Source organism: Mustela nigripes, chromosome 10, assembly GCF_022355385.1.
Source record: "Mustela nigripes isolate SB6536 chromosome 10, MUSNIG.SB6536, whole genome shotgun sequence".
NCBI lineage: Eukaryota > Metazoa > Chordata > Mammalia > Carnivora > Mustelidae > Mustela > Mustela nigripes.
The window spans coordinates 2,557,354-2,577,708 of record NC_081566.1 but is presented as its reverse complement, the minus strand read 5'-3'; the positions used below and the strand labels follow the sequence as shown (position 1 = coordinate 2,577,708).

General features: G+C 40.7%; 1 protein-coding gene across 1 annotated transcript; it reads right to left on the bottom strand.

Moving 5' to 3' along the window:
• Positions 1-340: 340 nt before the first annotated feature.
• On the bottom strand, positions 341-19,817 carry GORAB (golgin, RAB6 interacting). The gene is made up of 5 exons (XM_059412426.1): positions 19,634-19,817; positions 13,037-13,394; positions 10,908-11,009; positions 8,578-8,718; positions 341-2,130 (listed from the first exon to the last, which is right to left on the bottom strand). The coding sequence occupies exons 1-5, from the start codon at positions 19,767-19,769 to the stop codon at positions 1,674-1,676; spliced, it is 1,194 nt and encodes a 397-aa protein (XP_059268409.1). The 5' UTR covers positions 19,770-19,817; the 3' UTR covers positions 341-1,673.
• Between the last annotated feature and the right edge of the window lie 538 nt (positions 19,818-20,355).

The window sequence follows — 20,355 nt, the reverse complement described above, 5'->3', positions numbered from 1 at the left end:
CCAACATGCCCTCCGTGAAATCGCCGACTCTCAAATCCCTCCTCCACAGGGTAAGACGGCAAAATCAGATGATCTCTGAGGTCGCTTCTAATGCCTTTATTTCATGGTTCTTCTTTCTCCATCTACCTTATAAATACTCTGACTGAGAAGTAGATTATAGATCCCTGTATGTAGCTGATCTTCGAACCAATTCACTGATGAATTTCCCTTAACAGACGCTCACACAAAAGCAGATGACGGCATCTACCACAGAGAGACACAGGCACGTGACCACCACGGAGCGTGTAAGAATACGTACTAAAATGCTTGAGGCTTTTTTAAGAGTAAACAAAAGACCACATTATAGATGTATCAGACTCGTTTATTACTTAGAAAAATAAGAGTATATTGGACAATGATGCTTTCAGTTTTTAGGACTATCATTCATAAATAAAAACACAACTATCTATATAAATGCCTGTTTAGAGAAGTCAGTAATGGAAAGCTATAATTTTAACTCAAATTACATAATATAAAAATACACAGCTCATCCACACTGCTAGGATACCCTCAAACAAACTCATTTAAAAATAGAATGTACCCAACTTTTTCAGCATTACTATAAATACAATATTACATTTGTCCTTATTCTCTTTTATAGCAGTTCTTTTTTCAAGACTTAAAATGTAGTATTTCTATTTTTTGGAATTTCTGATAAATAGATCACGATTTAATGTGAATTCACGGATTCTGTGACAAACCAACAGTATTTATTTACACATTCACATACAGCACAACATGGTGGCCAAGAATTAATGACAATAATTAACAAACTATCAAAACATTAAGAAAATCATCATTTTAACAATTTAAATGTTTTATGATAATTTACATTCAACACATATTTCCTAATAACTTTAGAAAGTGTATCAATTTTTTTTGATAGGATTCCTGTATTATTTTCACCCTCGCTGTAGAAATGTTTTCGCTGTCTAGATTTAAACAATGTGCTGATTAAAAACATGTATTAACAGTAAAGTTACGTGTATTAGTGTTATATTTGTGTGTGTGTATCAAGTAATCAAAATTTAGGGTGTGAATTAAAGCCATTTAGAAGGCAAATTGAAGACAAAAATAACATTACTTAAGTGTCTTTCGTAAACTCCATCTCCCAAGTTGTGTTTTGCAGCTCTAGTTATGATCCAATAAATAATTCAACATGCTACTTTTGTTTGTTTTCTTTCTCCTTCTGCCTCTTTTCACATGTTAATTTTGGTGTCTCTTTACTGACCACACAAAATAGGACTCTCATCATCAACACCTCTCCTAGGAGAAGTCAAACGAGTTCGGTGAGGTGTTAAGTATTATTTTCCCTTTTACTTTTCCATATTTACCTGGTCCAGCAACACTCTTAACCATGTAGTTTTTCTTCTGTCTTTTTAGGTTGTCTGTTCTCCCCCAGTTATCAGGGTACACCAAGGGAACTGGCCCGGGATCAAGGTGAGCTGTGCGCCTCCGTAGAAAATTAGCATCATGTGAGGGTTTAGAATGTCAAACGTGTTCTACTAAAACTAACCAGGGATTCAAAAATTAACACAGTTTTAAAGCGCATTTATCCGAGCTCACGGCATGATCTCCAGCAGAAGCGCGCGCTACTGAACCCTGTACTAGCCACATGAACAAACGCCAGCACTTCATGTGGTCCGAGCAGCTGAAATGGCCTTTACAAGAGTTTTAATTTCTTGATTTTGGCCTGGACTTTGAAGGGGAATGCTGCTGGGATTTTCACGCTGTTCATCTATCTTTAGGGAAGTGGCGTGTTCTTGATCATTTTTGCTCTCTTCGGCAAATCCTAATGTCACACTCTCCCCAGAGGGCTGAAACGGCCTCTCCAAGTGAAGCACCTGTTTCCCTGCTCCAGTTTCTTGCTCGTAAAGCAATCTCTCCACCTCCACCTCGAGCTCCAGAGTCTCCTCGTCAGCTTGTACATCCAGCTGCTGCATCAACTCTTCCAACTTCTTAGCCTTGCGGAGCTCGTTCTGCTGTATGATGGTACAGAGGTGCTCAGTGAGTCGCTCTTTAGTCTCAGTCTTGCGCTGTAGCTCTAGCTTCGCCGCGACATACTCTGCTTCAGCCCTGTCATAGCGCTTCCTGTAGGGACAGGTACAAAGATCGGTCCGTTGGTTTTCCACTTAAGAAGATATTCAAAGGAGGGCCTAGAAACAATTAAACTCCAGAATTGGGAAAAAATGAAGAAGTATAATGCAGATATGGATACTCATATTTTATGTACACTTGTCCTACATGTCAGACAAACCAGGCTGGTGATGCTGAAACTTTTACAACATCCACATTTGGACCCTCCTAATGTAATGACATTCTTCTGCATTCATTTCCTCTTTCCGAAGCTGGGCTTGGATGAAAGCAGGCTGAGAGGTTAATTCAGTGGTGAGTTAGCTCTGGTCAGGGAGAGCCCAGATTTGTAGGTGTTTCTCAATTTCTGCATTATAACTCACCACCATGGCCAATTTCAGGCTGTTAATGTGACATCACTAACTGCAGAACTGGAAAGAGATACACAAAATCTGCTCTCATGAACCAGTGTAACCTAGCTCCAGCACACAACTGGTCAACATGTATGAGAGGCCAAACAAAATAAGAGAAGAAAATCTGTATCTCTTAACAGATAAGAAAAGGAAGAAGAATCTTGGTAGAGAAGGATATGGACAGTGGTTGCAAGGTGAATGTAAATGATACTAGGTGAGGCAAGAAGCAAGCATCAAGAAGAACAGAAACATTTCAGGATAGGTTTAGGATGGATTTCTCAATGCTGGCACTATTAACCACTTGGACATATCATTCTCTGTTCTAGGGAGCAGTCCTGTACACTGTAGGACGTACAGCAACATCATGGGCTTTCTCCCATCCACTGGTAGCACCAAATATTTGTAATAACCAAAAAGGTCTCCAGATGCTACCAAAAATCTCCTCAGGGGCAAAAACTGCCCCCCGTTGAGAATCCCTGGGTTAAGTTGTTCCCTCTCCATTCTGCAACAACAGACTACTGTTAGACTTTGTTTAGGGCATTTTTCTATTTTTACACACACACACACACACACACACACACACACTCATTCCAAAGATAGGCAACACCAGTCTTAGAAGTAAGGTGATTCTGCTGGGGAAGTTACCCTGTAATGTCTCTTTTTTTCCTTTGTATTAGGTTGACACAAAAAGAAAAACTAGTCAGTTTACTGTCTTTTACCTTTTCTTTCGGCCAGGAAAAGAGAATGACCCACATTTATCAACTAATTTTTCAGTTTAATTACCACTAACAGTTGTGAAAGTCATGGTGCCTTACCTTTACGAATGCCTACATCAACTCAATGTAGTAAGTACTTTCTGGCACTACAGTTACAGCAAAACAGAAACAGTTTTATCTCCTAACGCAAGATTCTCTGTCTTGAAAAAGAATATAGTGAAAAAAATGAAAGGATTTGATTTTTAGAAAAGCTATGGTTCAAAACCTGCCTTTGCCATTTACTGTGTATATACCTGTTTTGGTCAAGGCCTTTTCTGGATGTAAAGAACAGATGTCCAGTCAAACTAGCTCAGGTGAAAAGTGGGTTTTATTGTAGGATACAAGAGGCAATCTCACAAGCATGTCATCAGAATCAAAAACTATTCTCTTTAATGCTCAGCAACACAGTTTCTCTCATTGTGGCTTTCCAATCGTACCTGCAGCCCAATACGGCCGCCAGCTGTAGCTCTGCACCATATACACTCCACTCAGTTACCCTGTAATGGCGGGCGGCTGGGGGAGGGAGGGAACCAGGTTGGCTGAGCGTGGCGCATTAGTTTGGACAGAGCTCCTAGCATCCAGCCAGGCCACCGACTCCTATTTAGCCTCTGGCCTGAATGTTCTGGAGTCGGTGGCCCATCCTTGTTTTAATTAGGTGTGGCCCAGGGTCAGCACCATGAGTATAACACACACCTAGTTCCTAAGGAAGAGGCTGGAGAATATACGTGCCACGTCTGAAAATTGTAGTACAGCGATCCTTGGTAGTATGTTCATCTGAGTTTTGGTTTATTTGTAAAATGGCAATGATATTATTACTTCATAGGAGCATTAAGATTAAATGGTATAAATAGGGAAAGTGTCTCACCCAGTGCCTGGTAGGCACTTAAGAAACAGAACTTCTTCAGAGCACCAGAATCCAAAAGCATTATCACTAAACACGTAGTGTATCTCAAGCTAAAATTAGGCAAAGTTTCAGGACTCGGTGTTTATACTTGAAAACTGTTATTTATATAATGTTCATTTACCATTCTTTTTTTTTTTTTTTTAACTGTCACCTAGTAACTCTAAGAATGAGAAAACTAGCTGTTTTTCAATTACCCTCTATGATAAAAGAATTATTTCCAAAGGAGCCTTGTTGGACATGTGAATCCCTCATTTTCAAACTTTGTAACATGTCCTGTTTACGAATGTTCTTGCATTAAGCTTAAGAGCTCTGACAATATCTCCACAGGTATATGATACTTTGCCCCTTCCCCCAGCTCAAACCTCCTTTCTGTGGTCTGGGGTCTCCCTCAGCCAGCCAGAGTCAGCTAGTAAAGATTTACTGACTGGGCTCATGAATGCTGAATTGAAATTAAATTTGCAAATAGGTCCCTAGGTTTCCATTGATCTTTCACCCTGGATAAATCACTGAAGATTTTGCATTTTATTTATTTACTTAAAGTTCCTCTGGCCAGAAACATGCATATATATTCGTGCACAGAGTGATTTATGTTTGAAATATTGATTAATTTCACAAACTGCACTGCAAGACGGAGGGTCGGGTGAATAATACCAATTCAGTATGATGACGTTTTGGGACAGAATAGTAAGAGCATTATACGTAACGCAGTAAAATAAATTGAACTGGAAATGTAATTACAGAATTGTTTTGTTATTTTAAAGGGGACATCGAGTGATTTAATGAATGTTATTTAAAGGATTCTAGAATCTGTCTCTTGGTTTTGGTATCCTGATATTTTTTAAGAACTCAACCATTAACCCATGGCATGCTGTTTGGTTCCACTGGTCCACTTTTAGTTTTCTTGTTCCTTTTCCAAGCAGTTCTAACTATTTGTAAGGATCAACATATAAAGGTTCTTATACTAAGAAAGGACAGAATAAAACTACATTTTGCAATTACTGTATGGGCCCACTGGATCCTTTTATACATCTGAGATACATTGTAGGACTGTTGAGATAGGATATATTGTTCCTGTATCTTGAAATATTTTGCCATTTTATCACCCTGGGAATTATTTCCTTATTACTCATCAATTATTCCCATTTATGCAGAAAAACATTAATAAGAAAACAGAGAATGATGGAATGACCTAAAGGATGATGCCCCAGTGAAAATAAATAATCATTGCTTAGTTTCCTTACTGTTTTGTTCAAAGTATTACATCATCTTTCAAAAAGATCTAAAAAAAAAAAAAGAGTAGAAACACCATATCTGTAATCTATTTTCAGCTTTCACTAAACGCACTTCAGAATTAGTATTTTTCATTTTCTGCCCACAGTGACAAAGTAGAGAAAGTTGACAGATGAAGACATGTCGCAGCTATTAGACAAATCAAAAGACCAATGTTGTGGTAGGTTAAAAACATGGCCACCCACAGATACTCACTTCCTAATCCCCAGAATCTGTGAATATTATCTTACATGGTAAGAGATGTGATTAAGTTAAAGATTCTGAAAGGAGTTTATTCTGAATCATCCAGCTGCACCCTAAATACAGTCACATGTATCCTTTTAAGAAGGAGGCAGAGGAAGTTTTGAAAGAGAAGAGGAGGAAGCAATGTGACTACAGAAGCCCAGAACGTGGTGCAGCCACAAGCCAAGGAGTACCCGCAGCTCCCACGGACTGGGAGAGGCAAGGAATGGATTCTGCCCTGAAGTCTCTGAAGAAGACCGACCCTGCCAACGCCCGGATTTCAAACTTCTGGCTTCCAGAAATATAAGAGAATAAATTTCTGTGTTTTAAATCACCCAGTTTGTGGTAACTTGTTAGAGCAGCCCTCTGAACCTAATATCAAGGCCGAAACAGCAGTCTAGGTTCTAGATGGTGAAACTGATCCCATACGGTGAAATCTCAAGAGTAGGAGACTTGAGAAAAACATGTTCTAGATGAACTTTCTCAAGCTCAGAGTCAATGAAGAAAAAACATATTTCTGAGTATAAAAAGGAAACACTATTCTCTTGGAGTTAATAATTCCAACAGAAAGAATTCGATCACACAGTATTTTAAGTACTTGGACCGTCTTGTGTTGTGAAAGGATGTAACTGCATTCTTTCAGCTTTCCATGATGTTGGGAGTCAAACGTTATTTGACACAAAGAGGTCTTCTATGCTTACATTCTTATTAAAATTGTTAATAAAGAGCTGTTTTCCACAATCCCTATTATTTTTACTTCTATAAATTATACATAAAACATTTAAGTATATATGTGTGTATGTGTATGCACATGTAAGTGTTTATGTTAATGGGAGCATCTATTAAACATAGATAGCAAACACCAATTACAGTATTTCCTGGTCCACGAAGGGTCAAAGAAATGTTCTACACACAGCCACTCTGTTTCACAAGGTGGTCTAATGAAGCATACAGTAGCCTGGTAATCACAGATGGGAAGAGAAGCAATAATTCTCTCAATTTGCTTCACTCAAAGTGTTGGTCTCCTTAAAGTGATCTATTCTAACAATGCCCTATAGAAACTAATTTTAAAGCAAAGTCTGGACTATTAATTATCTAAGAACCTTTTGTGGATACTGCACTATACTAAAAAAATATAATAATATTTTTATTTAAAAAGAAAAAAACACAAGATCTCCAAGAGAAACTGGCTGCCTTGGGGATTAGCTACCAGTAGAAATCTAAACTACAATACTGTATCACCAACCTCTAATTTCTCAATAACCACAGATGTAAATTTAGAAAATGTTTTAATCTTATGACTGAACCAGATACAACACTGGTCCTAATCACAATTGTCTATGGCTTCTCTTTGATTTCTCTCAACATCTTAGCTTTTTAAAGACAGCCTCACACATACAATATGGATATTCACATACAACTATGTCAGTATCAATACCACGAGAAATTGCCATCTTTGTTAAAAGACGTAAAATTTTTTCTAAAAATTTTTACTATGTAAAAACTTACTAAAATTTCATTAAACACACTTATATATTATGGGATGTTTTCTTCTTTAACCAGTAATCCAACCTTCTTTGTGTTCTCTGAAGACTAAAACTGACATTTCTTATATTATGTTCAGTAAACAAAAGTATCCTTCTCCAGCCTCCTCTACCACAGAATTAAAATATAATGACATGATTTTCTGTAAAGGTATCCATAATAATCTGAATTATTCATATAAAGGGCTACAAAGGCCTAAGAGTGTTCCTCTGGTAAACTTAAGTTTACAGAGAATAAAATACACTGAAAATCCAGGATTAGTTTTATCTTAATAAAATCTTGGTTACTTCCTTAAAGACCTTATTAATAGAAATCTGGAACCTCCAGTTATCAGCTACTGATGACATTAAGTTAAGCAGCTAATTAATAAAGGCAACCCATTAAGCCTAATAACATATGGTCAAACAATTACGAAAATCACAAGGACACCACAAACCTCTTTCTTAATAAACCCTGAGTTAAAAACCACAATCAAGCATTTCTGCTTTATAAAACTGTTAAATAAACATTCTGATGCTGTGGTTTACCCTGGACTAATGAGGCATTCTGATTGATTTCTAGTGTTACAGAGAGAGATGCAAAACTGAGTCATTAACATGGCATTCCCTTGTGAAAAAAGACAATTCAGGATGATTAAAGCAATGCTGAAAGGACTGAAAACCCTGAAATTGGATGTAATTTTTTGCCCTTTTTTCTGCTTGCAAAGTTCATGTAATCCTTTACATGTGTTAGTTCATTTTGAAAATTCTCCACGATGAATTTTTCACTAAAAAATGCCAATGGTTGAAACCAAGAAAACACATGATAGCAAACTACTGTATCCGAATACAACTGAAAAGAAAAACAAAAATAGAAAAATCTTCAAGCTTTCAAGACAGAGTGGTATTTTCTTTAAAATACTCACAGGCTTTAAAAAAAAAAAAAAGCTAGATTTTCTTTCTTTGATGAAAACTGAAATGAGAATTAGGCCAATCTCTAAGGACCATCTCAGATAACCAAAATTTCTTAATAGAAAGAGTACAGAGTTGGTGTTAGAACAACAGAATTTGGGGTCAAGTCATTTAGACACTTAAGAGTCCCAAACATTACATAGCTGATGGTTTAGCAAGAAAGACTAAAACGTAAATAAATAATGCAAGACACGCTCTAACAGGAATATGAACTAGGGTGGGCCAAATTTAAGGAAGACTTATGCTGCATTTAGTACCAAACAGGAAGAGAGCACCTAATGGTACTGTTACGAGGCTTCAATGACAACATACCTGAGAGCTCCTGGCTCTGCTGGCCATAAACATTAATTTGCTCTGACTGCTGGGTCAGAGTTCTCTCAACTCACCGCGCACACGAATACTCGAGGCTGGCCTGATCTATCCGGTTTCTGAGGATTCCAATGTCAGCTGACACCATGTCATCTAGAGCCTGTAACTCCTTTTGAATCCGCTTTAGTTTCAAGGTCTCTGCTTGAGTTCTTTTAGATCTAGAAAAATGAATAGAAAAATAAAAACATTTTAAAATCACGTATCTATACACAATATTAAGTGAAAAAAGCAACCTACTGTATATATAATATGACTTTAATGTATAATTTTTAAAAATTAGGAAAAAAAAAACCCCAGCACAAATTGAAATAAAACAAATGCTGGCAACATTTTGGTTTATCTCTAAGACTGCATTTGTTCTGTTTTCCCTTATTATTCCAAAACACAAAGGAAAATGTAAGATTAAAAAAAAAACAAAAAACGAATAGTTCACTTATCGGTCTATGTTTATTCACGAGGATGAGAGTAAACATTGAAAGAATAGATCTGTATTCTCTTTACATGGAACATCCAACAAAGCTTTCTAAATTTCTAGCCTTAAATTCTTGCTAAGCCCATTTTCATGTGTTTGATACTTAGTGGACAAAGAACTGATGCCTGTATTAAACACCATTTCTTTATATTTTTTGGTTTTAACCTTTTTAGGACCCATTTCCTCCAAAGTTTTATTACTTTAATTTTTGCTTTTTCGGCAATATTACAGTTCCTCAAAATTCCTTCAGGGGCTCAAAACCAAATACTCTTAACCCTTTGTTTAAAAGCACATTCAACTTCAGTGCCCTCACCACCCCCAAACACACTGAAAAAACAGAATACAAGAGCCAACCTTCAATCTGATTTCACTTATTTCAAAGTTTCATGCCCATTCTCACAGAATAAAACTCCCCCAGAAAACCACTATATTTCCACTTATAATCTCCTGATTTCTACTCCATTATGCATTTTCACTTGTTTTCTGCCTATAAAAAGTTAACAGGAAGTACTTCACTGGTGCATTTATTAATAATCTAATCAGGTTATGTTTCCTTACATTTCTGCCTGTATCAGTACTTTTTGTCTTCAACCAAATGCAAACAAAGGACAAGTGTTGAGCCTATAAATCTTTTTGTAAAATCCCCAGTGAACAGCTTCCCCTTCTGAAGCTGAAGACTAGTAACTGAAGTGATTTCTAAAATCACTTTTCACTTTCAATAATCATGTTGTTGTTTTTCTTGAAATGTAAGTTCAGTTAGTTGCATATTTCCTATGTTTCATGAAAGATCAAGGGGCACTAACTGAAGAAAAAAAAATCATCATTTTCAAATACGTATATCCCTGACAGATAAACTCTGAATGACTCATACACCTACCTGCCCTTCTCTCTAGCCCTGTCCCTACCCCTCCCCCAACATATACACCAGCTTCAATAACCAACAGTTTTGCCAGGTTTTTTCTGGAGATCTGAAAAGAAAATGCCAACAATATCGCTTGCATTTCATTCTTACTATTCTCAACCATTATTTCATTGACTAAGTTTGGTTTCCTAAGGCCACAGCACACTGGAAATTACAAACTAAAAGGGCAGAAAGATTAGGTGAGAGAGGTGGAAAGTGGCTCAAATGGGAATACTGCTGTTGGAGGCTAGCACAGTGTACTAAAGGGAAAACAAACCGACACTGGGAGGGGACAGAAAAGTCGAAGTGCATGTTAATAGCGCAAAGGGCTCACAATGGTGACCTTGAATCACTGATGAAACATTGTATTGTGTATTAGTGAGGGCAGGTAAATTATTCAAGAAAAATATCCATAGAAAACACAATTAAGATTTCTGGGAGTGGAGTCACTTATGTGGAATAAATAATCTTAACTCTTTTACATGATGCATGACTAGAGCCTCCCCGTATCAAAATTAAAACCTGCATTTGTTGCTAATACACTTATCCTGATGGCTATTCACCATTTCCTTAGGATGTGTAGATGGTTAAAATGGAAAACACTGATGTTGATTCTGAAGTTCTAACTGCATCTGTATTCACAAATTTGGTATAGTTTAGGCTTACAAAGTCCTCTTTAATAAATGAACACTGGAATTTCAGTATCATTTATAAAAGATAATTTGTATAGTTTAAAAGTAACACTGTAGAGGGCTGCCTGGCTGGCTCAGTCAGTAGAGTATGTGACTCCTGATCTCAGGGTTGTTGAGGTCAAGCCCCATACTGGGCATGGAACCTACTTTACAAAAAACAATTAAAAAGGAATGTTGTAGAGAAAATGTCAATTTATCAAAAGAGACAAGGGAAAACAAATACAGAACATGACAGAACCGATCCCAGGTTACTAACAACCTCTCCTAGTTCAGGTGCCTCACCTTTCTGCAATAGCTTTAGCCAAAAGAGCTTTCTTACGTTTATTTTTCTCTTCCATTAGCCGTTGTTCCTCCTGGAGGACTTCCCAACGAGACTTTTCTTGCCTAGGGAACAAAAAATTTAGAAAAATTAGTTTTTGAAACCCCATCCTACACCTTACCAGGCTAAGCCCCCCTTTGTATAAAATTTAATCAACCAGATTATGTATATTTTCTTTCAAAAACCCTCTTAAAAGGAACCCATCTGCAGCTCATTATTTTGTTCTAATAGGAACCAAGATTATGATTTGAAGTCAAGAAGGCTTACATAAACTGGACCTCTGAAATCCATTATATGTATATAATCTAGGAAGCCACAAACTGGAAGCCAGAGTACTATGGCGTTTCTTAGGAGAACAAAGAAAGTTGTATAAGTTAATTATGTATTATATGCAAAATGGAGAGCAAAATAAATTGACATCTAGCTAATACCATGTTTTATCTTTTAGAGTTTCTATACTGAAAGTCTCTACCACTTAACACTCTCAGGATAATAAACAACATTTATTTCATTTTTTTTTTTTTAATTTGCTTACTTCCAGCTCTCAAACATTTTTAAACAGAGTAAAACACCATGAGCTAAGTTTTGAATGCTGGGCTACCAAGAAACTTCAAAGATCTGAAAGTAGCTTTCCATCTGTTCAATTCTGAGAGACTTAGATTAAAATTTCTCATAAATTCAACAACATGATATCAACTCAAACAAGGTCACAATCAAGCTATTCATTCCTTTTACTGTCATTTCTTACGGCCATCGTTATCAAAATTCTCTAGTCCTAGACCTAGTAACCAGTTCCACATTAATCACTTTTTTCCCCATTCCCACCGCCTCCACCCTGGACCTGGCACGGGGCCACTCTCATTTTTCACGATCGCAGGCATCTTCTCACCCAGTGCTTGAGTTCCAGTTCAGCCAGCGCCCTCCCCTGAATGCGCTGCAATGCAGACACCTCCATTTTCTCTAACCTCTGTTTTGATCAGGGTATCGCTCCCTGGAGGCCTTCGTGATGCACGACTGTATCAGGGAGCTCGACAGACCGGAAGCCTCAGCTTCCACATCCTCCTTCATCTCCCTCATTCTCTCCTATTCTCCGGCCTCACTTCTGCCTCTTCCAGAGATGTGAGATGCCATCTCCGAGCATTCTGTAGGATAGATCTTTCCTTTCCCTTTCTTATAGGCTCAGAATTCCTCCTTTTCAACAACAGTCCCCCAAATTGCACGTCTTCTATGAAAATTTTCCCAAGTACCTAAAAATTCTTTTTCCTAACAACATTCTAAATTGTCCAGCTCAATTTAAACCCACCCTCCCTACTGGTCTCAGGTCTGTGTAGATGAACTACATTTAAAGACATTTAAATGTATGCACTTGTTCAATGTTGTTTTCAGAATTCATGAGGCTTTGTAGCTCTTGTAAAAATGATCTCTGGGTTGTGAACTCACAGCATAGAATCTGGATCAGAGAAATCCCAAGATACCGTGAGACTCAGAAAACAGAAAACTGATAAACCAGGAAGAAACAAACATGAGCGGATATTAAAACATAAGCTATAGGATAAATATTTTGAGAACTCACAAGTGATAGAATGGCAATTTCCATAAAGAATGTCTCTAAACTAAATTCTGGAGGTAGTTTCTATAAAAGCACAATAAACAAAGAATAAAAAGAAATCTAAGGCGGAGCTGAGTTGTTTTATTAGTTCTCTCCGTTTCAACTTTCCTTGGACCATCCTTTCGTATCTCTTCACATATGGGTCCAGAAAGACCTAAACGTGAACTCCAATTCTGCTACGTACTAGTTATGTATTTGCTTTGCGAATAAAGTTATCTTTTCTGAGTCCAAGAGATCTACGGAGAGAACATCATGAATAGGTACTGTAGGCTGCTGCAAAGACCAAGTGACGTCACATGTACGGCGCGCCCAACACTAACGCTTACAATACATTTAGGGGTAGGATTCTTTAACAGGTTATGCATTATACTTCTAGGTTAGCACATAAAGGAGAAAATGTTAAAACTATTATTTCTTCAAAGCCTAACTGAGGAAAAAAAAGTAAAATGGAAAAAAGTCTCACGGATATATAGACTTACTAACAATTCCACTTTCTTTTTTTCCATTCTGCAGTCTGGCTTTGGGGGCAGAACCTCAGTGTTTTTGTGACTATCATGGGAATTCTCAAGTCCCAGTTCCCTTGGTGGACTTTCAGTCCCCTGTGATTTTCCATCACCGACAAGAGAGGCGAGTGTAAGAGGACCAGGAGGAACACGGAGAGAAGAATGTGGTCCTGGACTATTAAAGCTTGATTTTGGTGCAGAAAGCAGCTGCTCTGGAGGTACTGAGCTTGATCCATCTTGAAGTCCAAGTTTTTGGCTTTGCTCTTGAAGAGCTTTTTCCCGCTGAAGTTGTTGTCGACTTTTCTTCACAGGGAGACGTCGCTGTGGTTCAAATGGATCTGTGCAAAAAGAGAGTGGAGAAAAGTTCCCTTGTGTGAGCAGCAAGCAGAGTTTCTCTAAGAAAATAAAGGATTAACATTAAACTCTGAGGATCATTCTACAGGACTTCTCCCTTCTTCCCTACCAAAAAGCCCAGGGAAAAACAGCCATCTTCCCATAGCATTTTAATAGTTCTCCAATCACACTGTTAATATTTTTAAAAAACTGTCCCAACTCAAAATTTACCTTAAAAGATGTCCATTTGTCTGCTGAGTTAGGCCTCAGAATAAAAATGCAAGGCTTCTTTTTCAACTTGAATTGAGAACTGCCTCAACAATCAACTAATTTGACCACACAAGGTAGGCAAATGCATCCTTGATTGGTCTTAAATTTGATTTATGATTCTATCTGCTCTCCTGAACTAAAATGGTGGCTGCATTTACAGACAGGCTACACCTTTCTTAATAGCAGATCTTAGGCCTATCTGATACATAGGTAGATGATATGCACGAAGTATAATGAAATCTCTTATTTCCAAGAATGCTAGTTAACCCTCAATTGTTAGCTTTCATCTTCCAGAGCAGAGCAAGGTAGTGTTCCCCAAAGTCAGTTAGCCTTTAATCAATATATGCAAGCTAATTTTAATAGCAGCCTAAGCAAACCAATAGAGGATGATAAAACAACTGGGAGGAATATTTTTTTTTAAAGCACTATAAAATAAATAAACCTCACTATACTTTTTGGGTTATCCATGTCAGTGTTAACCTTTTAAGACAGAGTGTGGGAAAATTTACTCACTATCACACTGTATTTAATAAGATCTGTAAATGATATGGTTTACAAAATACCTGGGAAAAGAAACTGTGGTGAAGTCCCTGTGAAGGAACTCAAATAGAGCTTTTAAAATTCTGTACATTGACTTCTGAAGCAAAACAAGCCTAGTATTTAAATCTTCCAAAGGAGAATTAAAAGCTCTAGAGTCACAGTTCCAGTACTGCTTTTGTCCAGCTCAATAATCTTAAGCAAGTCAATTAATTATTCCACACCTCAGTTTCTTCATATGTCAAAGGGGTGAAAATTTACCTGTTCTACTTAACTCATGGAGTTTGTGTAAGGATTAAATGAAACAGGCAAAGAAAATATCTTTAGAAGATACATGTACCATCAAAAGTAAAATGTTATTACTGTTTGCTTTTGCCAGAAACACAAAGTAGCCCCCTCTATTCTGGGACAGAAACTTATTCTTAACCACAGGTCTTTAGCCGCACCATCAGAAAATGCCACTGAGACTGTTTGCTTCCCTGCTACGCTCACGAAGCTGAATTAATAGTCCCTACGAAATCAGTACTGCAGCTTCCATTGTATTTTGCATTTTCACAGAACCTGCATATGAAATTAAAACTGCTACAATAATCAAGTAACAAGTAATAAATCAAACAATAAACTAGACCACTTAAAAATAGAACATATGATATAAAAATACCTGGAACTAATAAGCCATTATAAAAGGTTGCAGAATGCAAGATTAATATACAAAAGTCAAATGCCTTCCTATGTACCAACAATGAGCAAGTAGAATTTGAAATTAAAAACACGATGCCATTTGCATTAACACTAAAAAAACATGTAATATTTAGAAATAAATATAAGAAACCAGAAGATCTATAAAGAAAACTACAAACTCTGGTAAGGAAATCAAAGAACTAAATGGAGAGATATTCCATATTCATGAACAAAAGATTCAATACCGTCAAGATGTCAGTTCATCTCAACTTGATCTACAGATCCACTGCAATCCCAATCAAAATTCCAGACAAGATATTTTGTGCAAACTGACACAATGACTTTCCAGTTTATACGGAGAGGCAAAAGACTCAGAATACCCAGTATTCTGAGGTATTCAGAATAAAAACTGCAGGACTGGCATTACTTGACTTCAAAACCCACTATTAAGCTGCAATAATAAAGACAGTTGGTATTCGTGAAAGAATAGACAGACCAATGGAGCAGGACAGAGAGCACAGGAACAGACAAATGACTCATGAAATAGAAGAGAGAACCCAGGGAGAGGCTCAGACATGCACGGAGCACTGGTACATGACTGAGATGGCCCGGCCTATCAAAAGCAGAAGGTGGCCTCATTCAGTAAATGGACGTGAGGAAAAAACTGCTGTAAGCAAAAGATAATACCATACCTCACACCATACAAAAACAAACAAAACATTCCCCAAATGGGTTAAGGGCTTAATGTCAAATCAAAACTTTAAAATTCTTTTTTTTTAAGATTTTATTTATTTATTTGACAAACAGAGATCACAAGTAGGCAGAGAGGCAGGCAGAGAGAGAGGGGGAAGCAGGCTCCCCGCTGAGCAGAAAGCCCGATGCAGGGCTAGATCCCAGGACCCTAGGATCATGACCTGAGCCGAAGGCAGAGGCTTTAACTCACTGAGCCACCCAGGCGCCCCAAAACTTTAAAATTCTTATTAGAAGCACATTTCTTTATGCAGCGTTTTGAATCTGTTGTAGTTTACAATAAAAATGACTGTTAAAAACTCTTAATTGAAAATAAACATTAATATCTTATGGTAGGGTACTATCACCTCATGGTAGGGTACTAAGTTCTTTTTTTTTTTTTTTTTTTTTAAAAGATTTTTTTTATTTATCAGAGAGAGAGAGGGGGAGAGAGTGAGCACAGGCAGACAGAATGGCAGGCAGAGGCAGAGGGAGAAGCAGGCTCCCTGCGGAGCAAGGAGCCCGATGTGGGACTCGATCCCAGGACGCTGGGATCATGACCTGAGCCGAAGGCAGCTGCTTAACCAACTGAGCCACCCAGGCGTCCCGGTACTAAGTTCTTAAGACACAAAAATGTTGGGGCACCTGGGTGGCTCAGTGGGTTAAGCCGCTGCCTTCGGCTCACTCAGGTCATGATCTCAGGGTCCTGGGATCGAGTCCCGCATCGGGTTCTCTGCTCAGCGGGGAGCCTGCTTCCCTCTCTCTCTGCCTGCCTTTCCGTCTACTTGTGATTTCTCTCTGTCAAATAAATAAATAAAATCTTTAAAAAAAAAAAAAGACAAAAATGTTGAAAATTTTCACCATATTAAAATTAAACACTTTATCAAAAGGTAAAAGTTAAAAGACAAGTTACAAGCTAGGAGGAGATATTCAGAGAAGATATTCACAATATACCCAGCAAAGATCTAGTGTCAAGAATAAGTAAATTATGAATATTTTCTTTAGACATTGACAGCATTGTAGCTGCACTTTTTTCAGTTTTTAGTAGGAAATAAGTCATACATCAAATACATGTATGTGTTATAGACACATATCCAACCTGGATGGATAATTAAAAACAGTAACATTTACAAATAAAATATGACTATAATAGACATAACTGCTATTTAATGACAGATGTCATCCTCTCTTTTGGAACACACAGATAATTGCACTTATTGGCCTCCAAATTATATTACTTGCTTTTGTTAAATGAAGGGTAAGTATGAGTGACACCGATCATTTACTGACAGAAGCACTGAGTTGCTCATGCTCAATTCTCAACCTTTTTCTCTTCATGCCATGGTGAACCCCTAAATGATAGCACCAAAACACAATGTGAAGTCCTTATATGGGAAAGAGTGACTTGCCCGACCATATCGGACATGAAGCTAGAGTGAAAAATAAACATTACTTTAAACAGTTGATATATTAGGGCTATTTGTTATGGTAGCATAACTTGTCTCAACTTGATTTCATTATTACCAATACTGTTGAAATTCCCGATGTATTTGCCCCTTCCAGATAATATTTCCTTGCCTCTCTAGTATCCTGCACTTTGATGTCCTATGTTCCCAAAGAATATACCTATGCCGCATGATTCTGTCCTTCTACAGATGGTATCAGGTTGCTCTTCTGAGACTTGCTCTTTTCATGCATTTTATTTACGAAATTTACAAATGTTAATGCTTCATACATTATACTTCATACATTCACGTAGCTGTACAGCAGCCCACCGGACTGGTTATAATACAATTTACTTATCCCCCCCCTGCCTTTTTTTAAATGAACACTTGGTTTGTTCCCAGCTTTTTAATACTATAAGTAAGAATTCTAAGTACAGGGGCACCTGGGTGGCTCAGTCGGTTAAGCGTCCGCCTTCAGCTCAGGTTGTGATTCCAGGGTCCTGGGATGGAGCCCTACCTCAATCCTGCTCTGCGACAAGTCTGCTTCTCCTCTACCCTCTGCCTGCCACTCCCCCTGCTTGTGTGCTCTCTCTCCCTCTCTAACTCAAATAAATAAATAAAATCTTTAAAAAAAGAACGTTAAGAACATTCTTAATCTTTCCTCATGTGCATATGGGTTTCTCTAGAGTGCTGTCATGCATCTTTTTGCTAGCAACTAACTCCATCTTCATGGATTACTTAATTGTATTTTTAAGGTTGGAGAACAACTGGAAGAAGCCTTAAAAATTAAAAGTTCAGATCTTCTAGTTTTACAAATGAGAAGTCCGAGGTAAAAAGATTTAGAGGTCCAGCGACGAGATCTATATGCCAATCACTGTGTTTGGCTACGGGTGTACAAAAATGCCAAGTAGGGCAGACACAGACTGGTGGTTGGTGACTGTGCTCTAAGTCTCGCTATGGTACGACAGGCCTGGACACTAACATGCTTCCAGCTCTTCTCTATCCCAGACTGCAGAGAGAGTTACAAACGTACTTCTACATAATGAATCTACTGTTATAATTTAGTCTATATTAAGTCTTCTTTCCCTCGGCAAACTCACCTCTGCTAAAGCATAATCTCTGAAATCTTTCCAAGCTCCAGCCAACCCCCAGCTAACTTTGCAGCAAGCTCTTGTAAGCTTCCTATTACCCGTTACATTATCGTTTGTCTCCTCTCGACTCGGGGCGCTTTGAAGGACGAGGCCTGCTTCATCTCCGACCGTGTCATACAGAAGCTGATAGCTCTCACTTCGTGGGACGGAAGCACGGACACTGGTACTCTGTACACGCAAATATGTGAACCCATGTTCCAAACACAGGGCAGAAGGAGTATGAGAACATCAAGGTAGGAGTCCACTGTAGTATCCCTTTTATGATACAATTCTTTTTTTTTTTTAAAGGATTTTATTTACTTATTTGACAGACAGAGATCACAAGGAGGCAGAGAGGCAGGCAGAGAGAGAGGGGGAAGCAGGCTCCCCGCTGAGCAGAGAGCCCGATGCGGGGCTCGATCCCAGGACCCTGGGATCATGACCTGAGCCGAAGGCAGGGGCCCAACCCACTGAGCCACCCAGGCGCCCCTATGATACAATTCTTGAAGGCCTCTGGGCCAGTCAAAAGCCCCTCCACGGGGATCATCCACCCTGGCCCTACGTTCCCACTTGACCACTTCGTCCACGTCAGCCTTGGGATTTCACGTCCGCGCTGACAAGGCACAGACGCACCCGAGCAACACCAGTCTGATCACGAACGGACAGAACGCACGCCAGCTTCCTTCCATTTGCTCCCAAGCAGAGTCTGTCCGTGACGGTACCGGGCGGCTGGAGCGCGTGGCACCTCCAGAGCCGTGAACCGTCAACCACACACCAAGCATGATTCACCCCGAGAGCTTCTCCCCAAGCAAATCCAGTCCCTCCATCCCGAGAAAACGAGCGAGCACAGCGCGCGGCCCGGCGAGGCGCTCACCGCGGCCAGCAGGTCCGACCCCACGCGCACCTCTCCGAACCCCAGGGGCTCCCGCGCTCGACCGGCAGAGCTGGGTCCTGCGGCGACCAGAGCGAGCGCAGGACCGCAGACGTCTGTGAAAGCACCGTCTTCCCGCGTCTGTGCCGACCCCGCGCTCCCCCCTGCCCAGCCACCGGCGACTCCGGAAAACTCCTCAGAGCCGGACGCGGCGCCCGTCCCTCCCCGCGACCCCAGCGCCGCGACCCCAGCGCCCCGGCCCCGGCTCACCCGCAGCCTTCCACAGGCGGCGCGGGGCGGGCGGCGCGCCGCCTCTCCCGCGGCCCCTTCCCTCCGCCGGGGAAAGTCACGTCCACATCCCGGCGCCGAATCCCGAACTTGCCCTCCCACAACAGGATCCCGGTTCCTGGGACTCGCCCCTCGCGCCGCGGCTCCCGACACACGCGCCTCGGAGCCCCCCGCCCCTCCTCCAAACACCAACCCGGTACCGTCCTCCCCACCCCCGGCCCCTCAAAGCGGCAGCCCCGCCCCTTCCCCTCACTGAACCCGAGGACGACACCTCCGCCGGCACGACCCGTTACCTTTAGCCTGCTTCAGTCGCCTCAGCTCCTCGTCAGAGAAGCCGGCCCAACCCCGCGCCATGCGCCTCGGCAGCCCGCGCCCCCAGAACGCCCGGACCTCGGAGCCGCGACTGCCAACGCGACGGCCCAGGCACATCCGGGTTCTCTCCCGGCCGCGGCCGACCGACCAATCAGCGCTCCGCGCTCCGGCGACGAGGCCCCCTCTCGCCTGTCGCAGGGCCCCGGCTCCGTCCGAGCTGCCTCCGGCGCTGCCGGACAAACCGCCCGAGGAAATCGCGGCCGCGGAGACATTTCTGTCTTTCACCCGAGTCTGCTCTCTCGCGCTGTCTCCTGCCCGCGTCGGGTTAACAGCTCCACGTGGTAAGGGGAGAAATGGCGCTGCGATGAGGGTGGAGACAAACAGGCAGTTCGGAAGGGGCTGCACGTCGGTGGCGGGAAAGCGCGGGCGCAGCTGCCTGCCGAGTGTCTGGGAAGCGCCTGGGGCGGGGCCTTCCCCTTGCTGGGCGGGGCGGGGCGGGGCTTTCCGGGCGCGCCGGAGACCGTGTGCGGAAGCGTGTGGAGGGCCTGGGTGGAACAGTGGGAAGGGAGCCGACGCGTGTAGCGGGCCTTCCTGCGGGGTTGGGTCTCCCGGGTGACCCGACGGCCGGTCGTTGCCGCGTCCTGCGAACGGTTCTCGCGTACCTGTAGCTTCTTCCCGGGGGACGCCGCAGCCCCTCTCTCTG

Coding starts and splice junctions, on each gene's coding strand:
- GORAB (XM_059412426.1), bottom strand. CDS start 19,769: ATGTGCCTGGGCCGTCGCGTTGGCAGTCGCGGCTCCGAGGTCCGGGCG. Junction 13,395..19,633: donor GCGACTGAAGCAGGCTAAAG/GTAACGGGTCGT, acceptor CTTTTTGCACAG/ATCCATTTGAACCACAGCGA. Junction 8,719..10,907: donor GCTAAAGCTATTGCAGAAAG/GTGAGGCACCTG, acceptor TCATTTTTCTAG/ATCTAAAAGAACTCAAGCAG.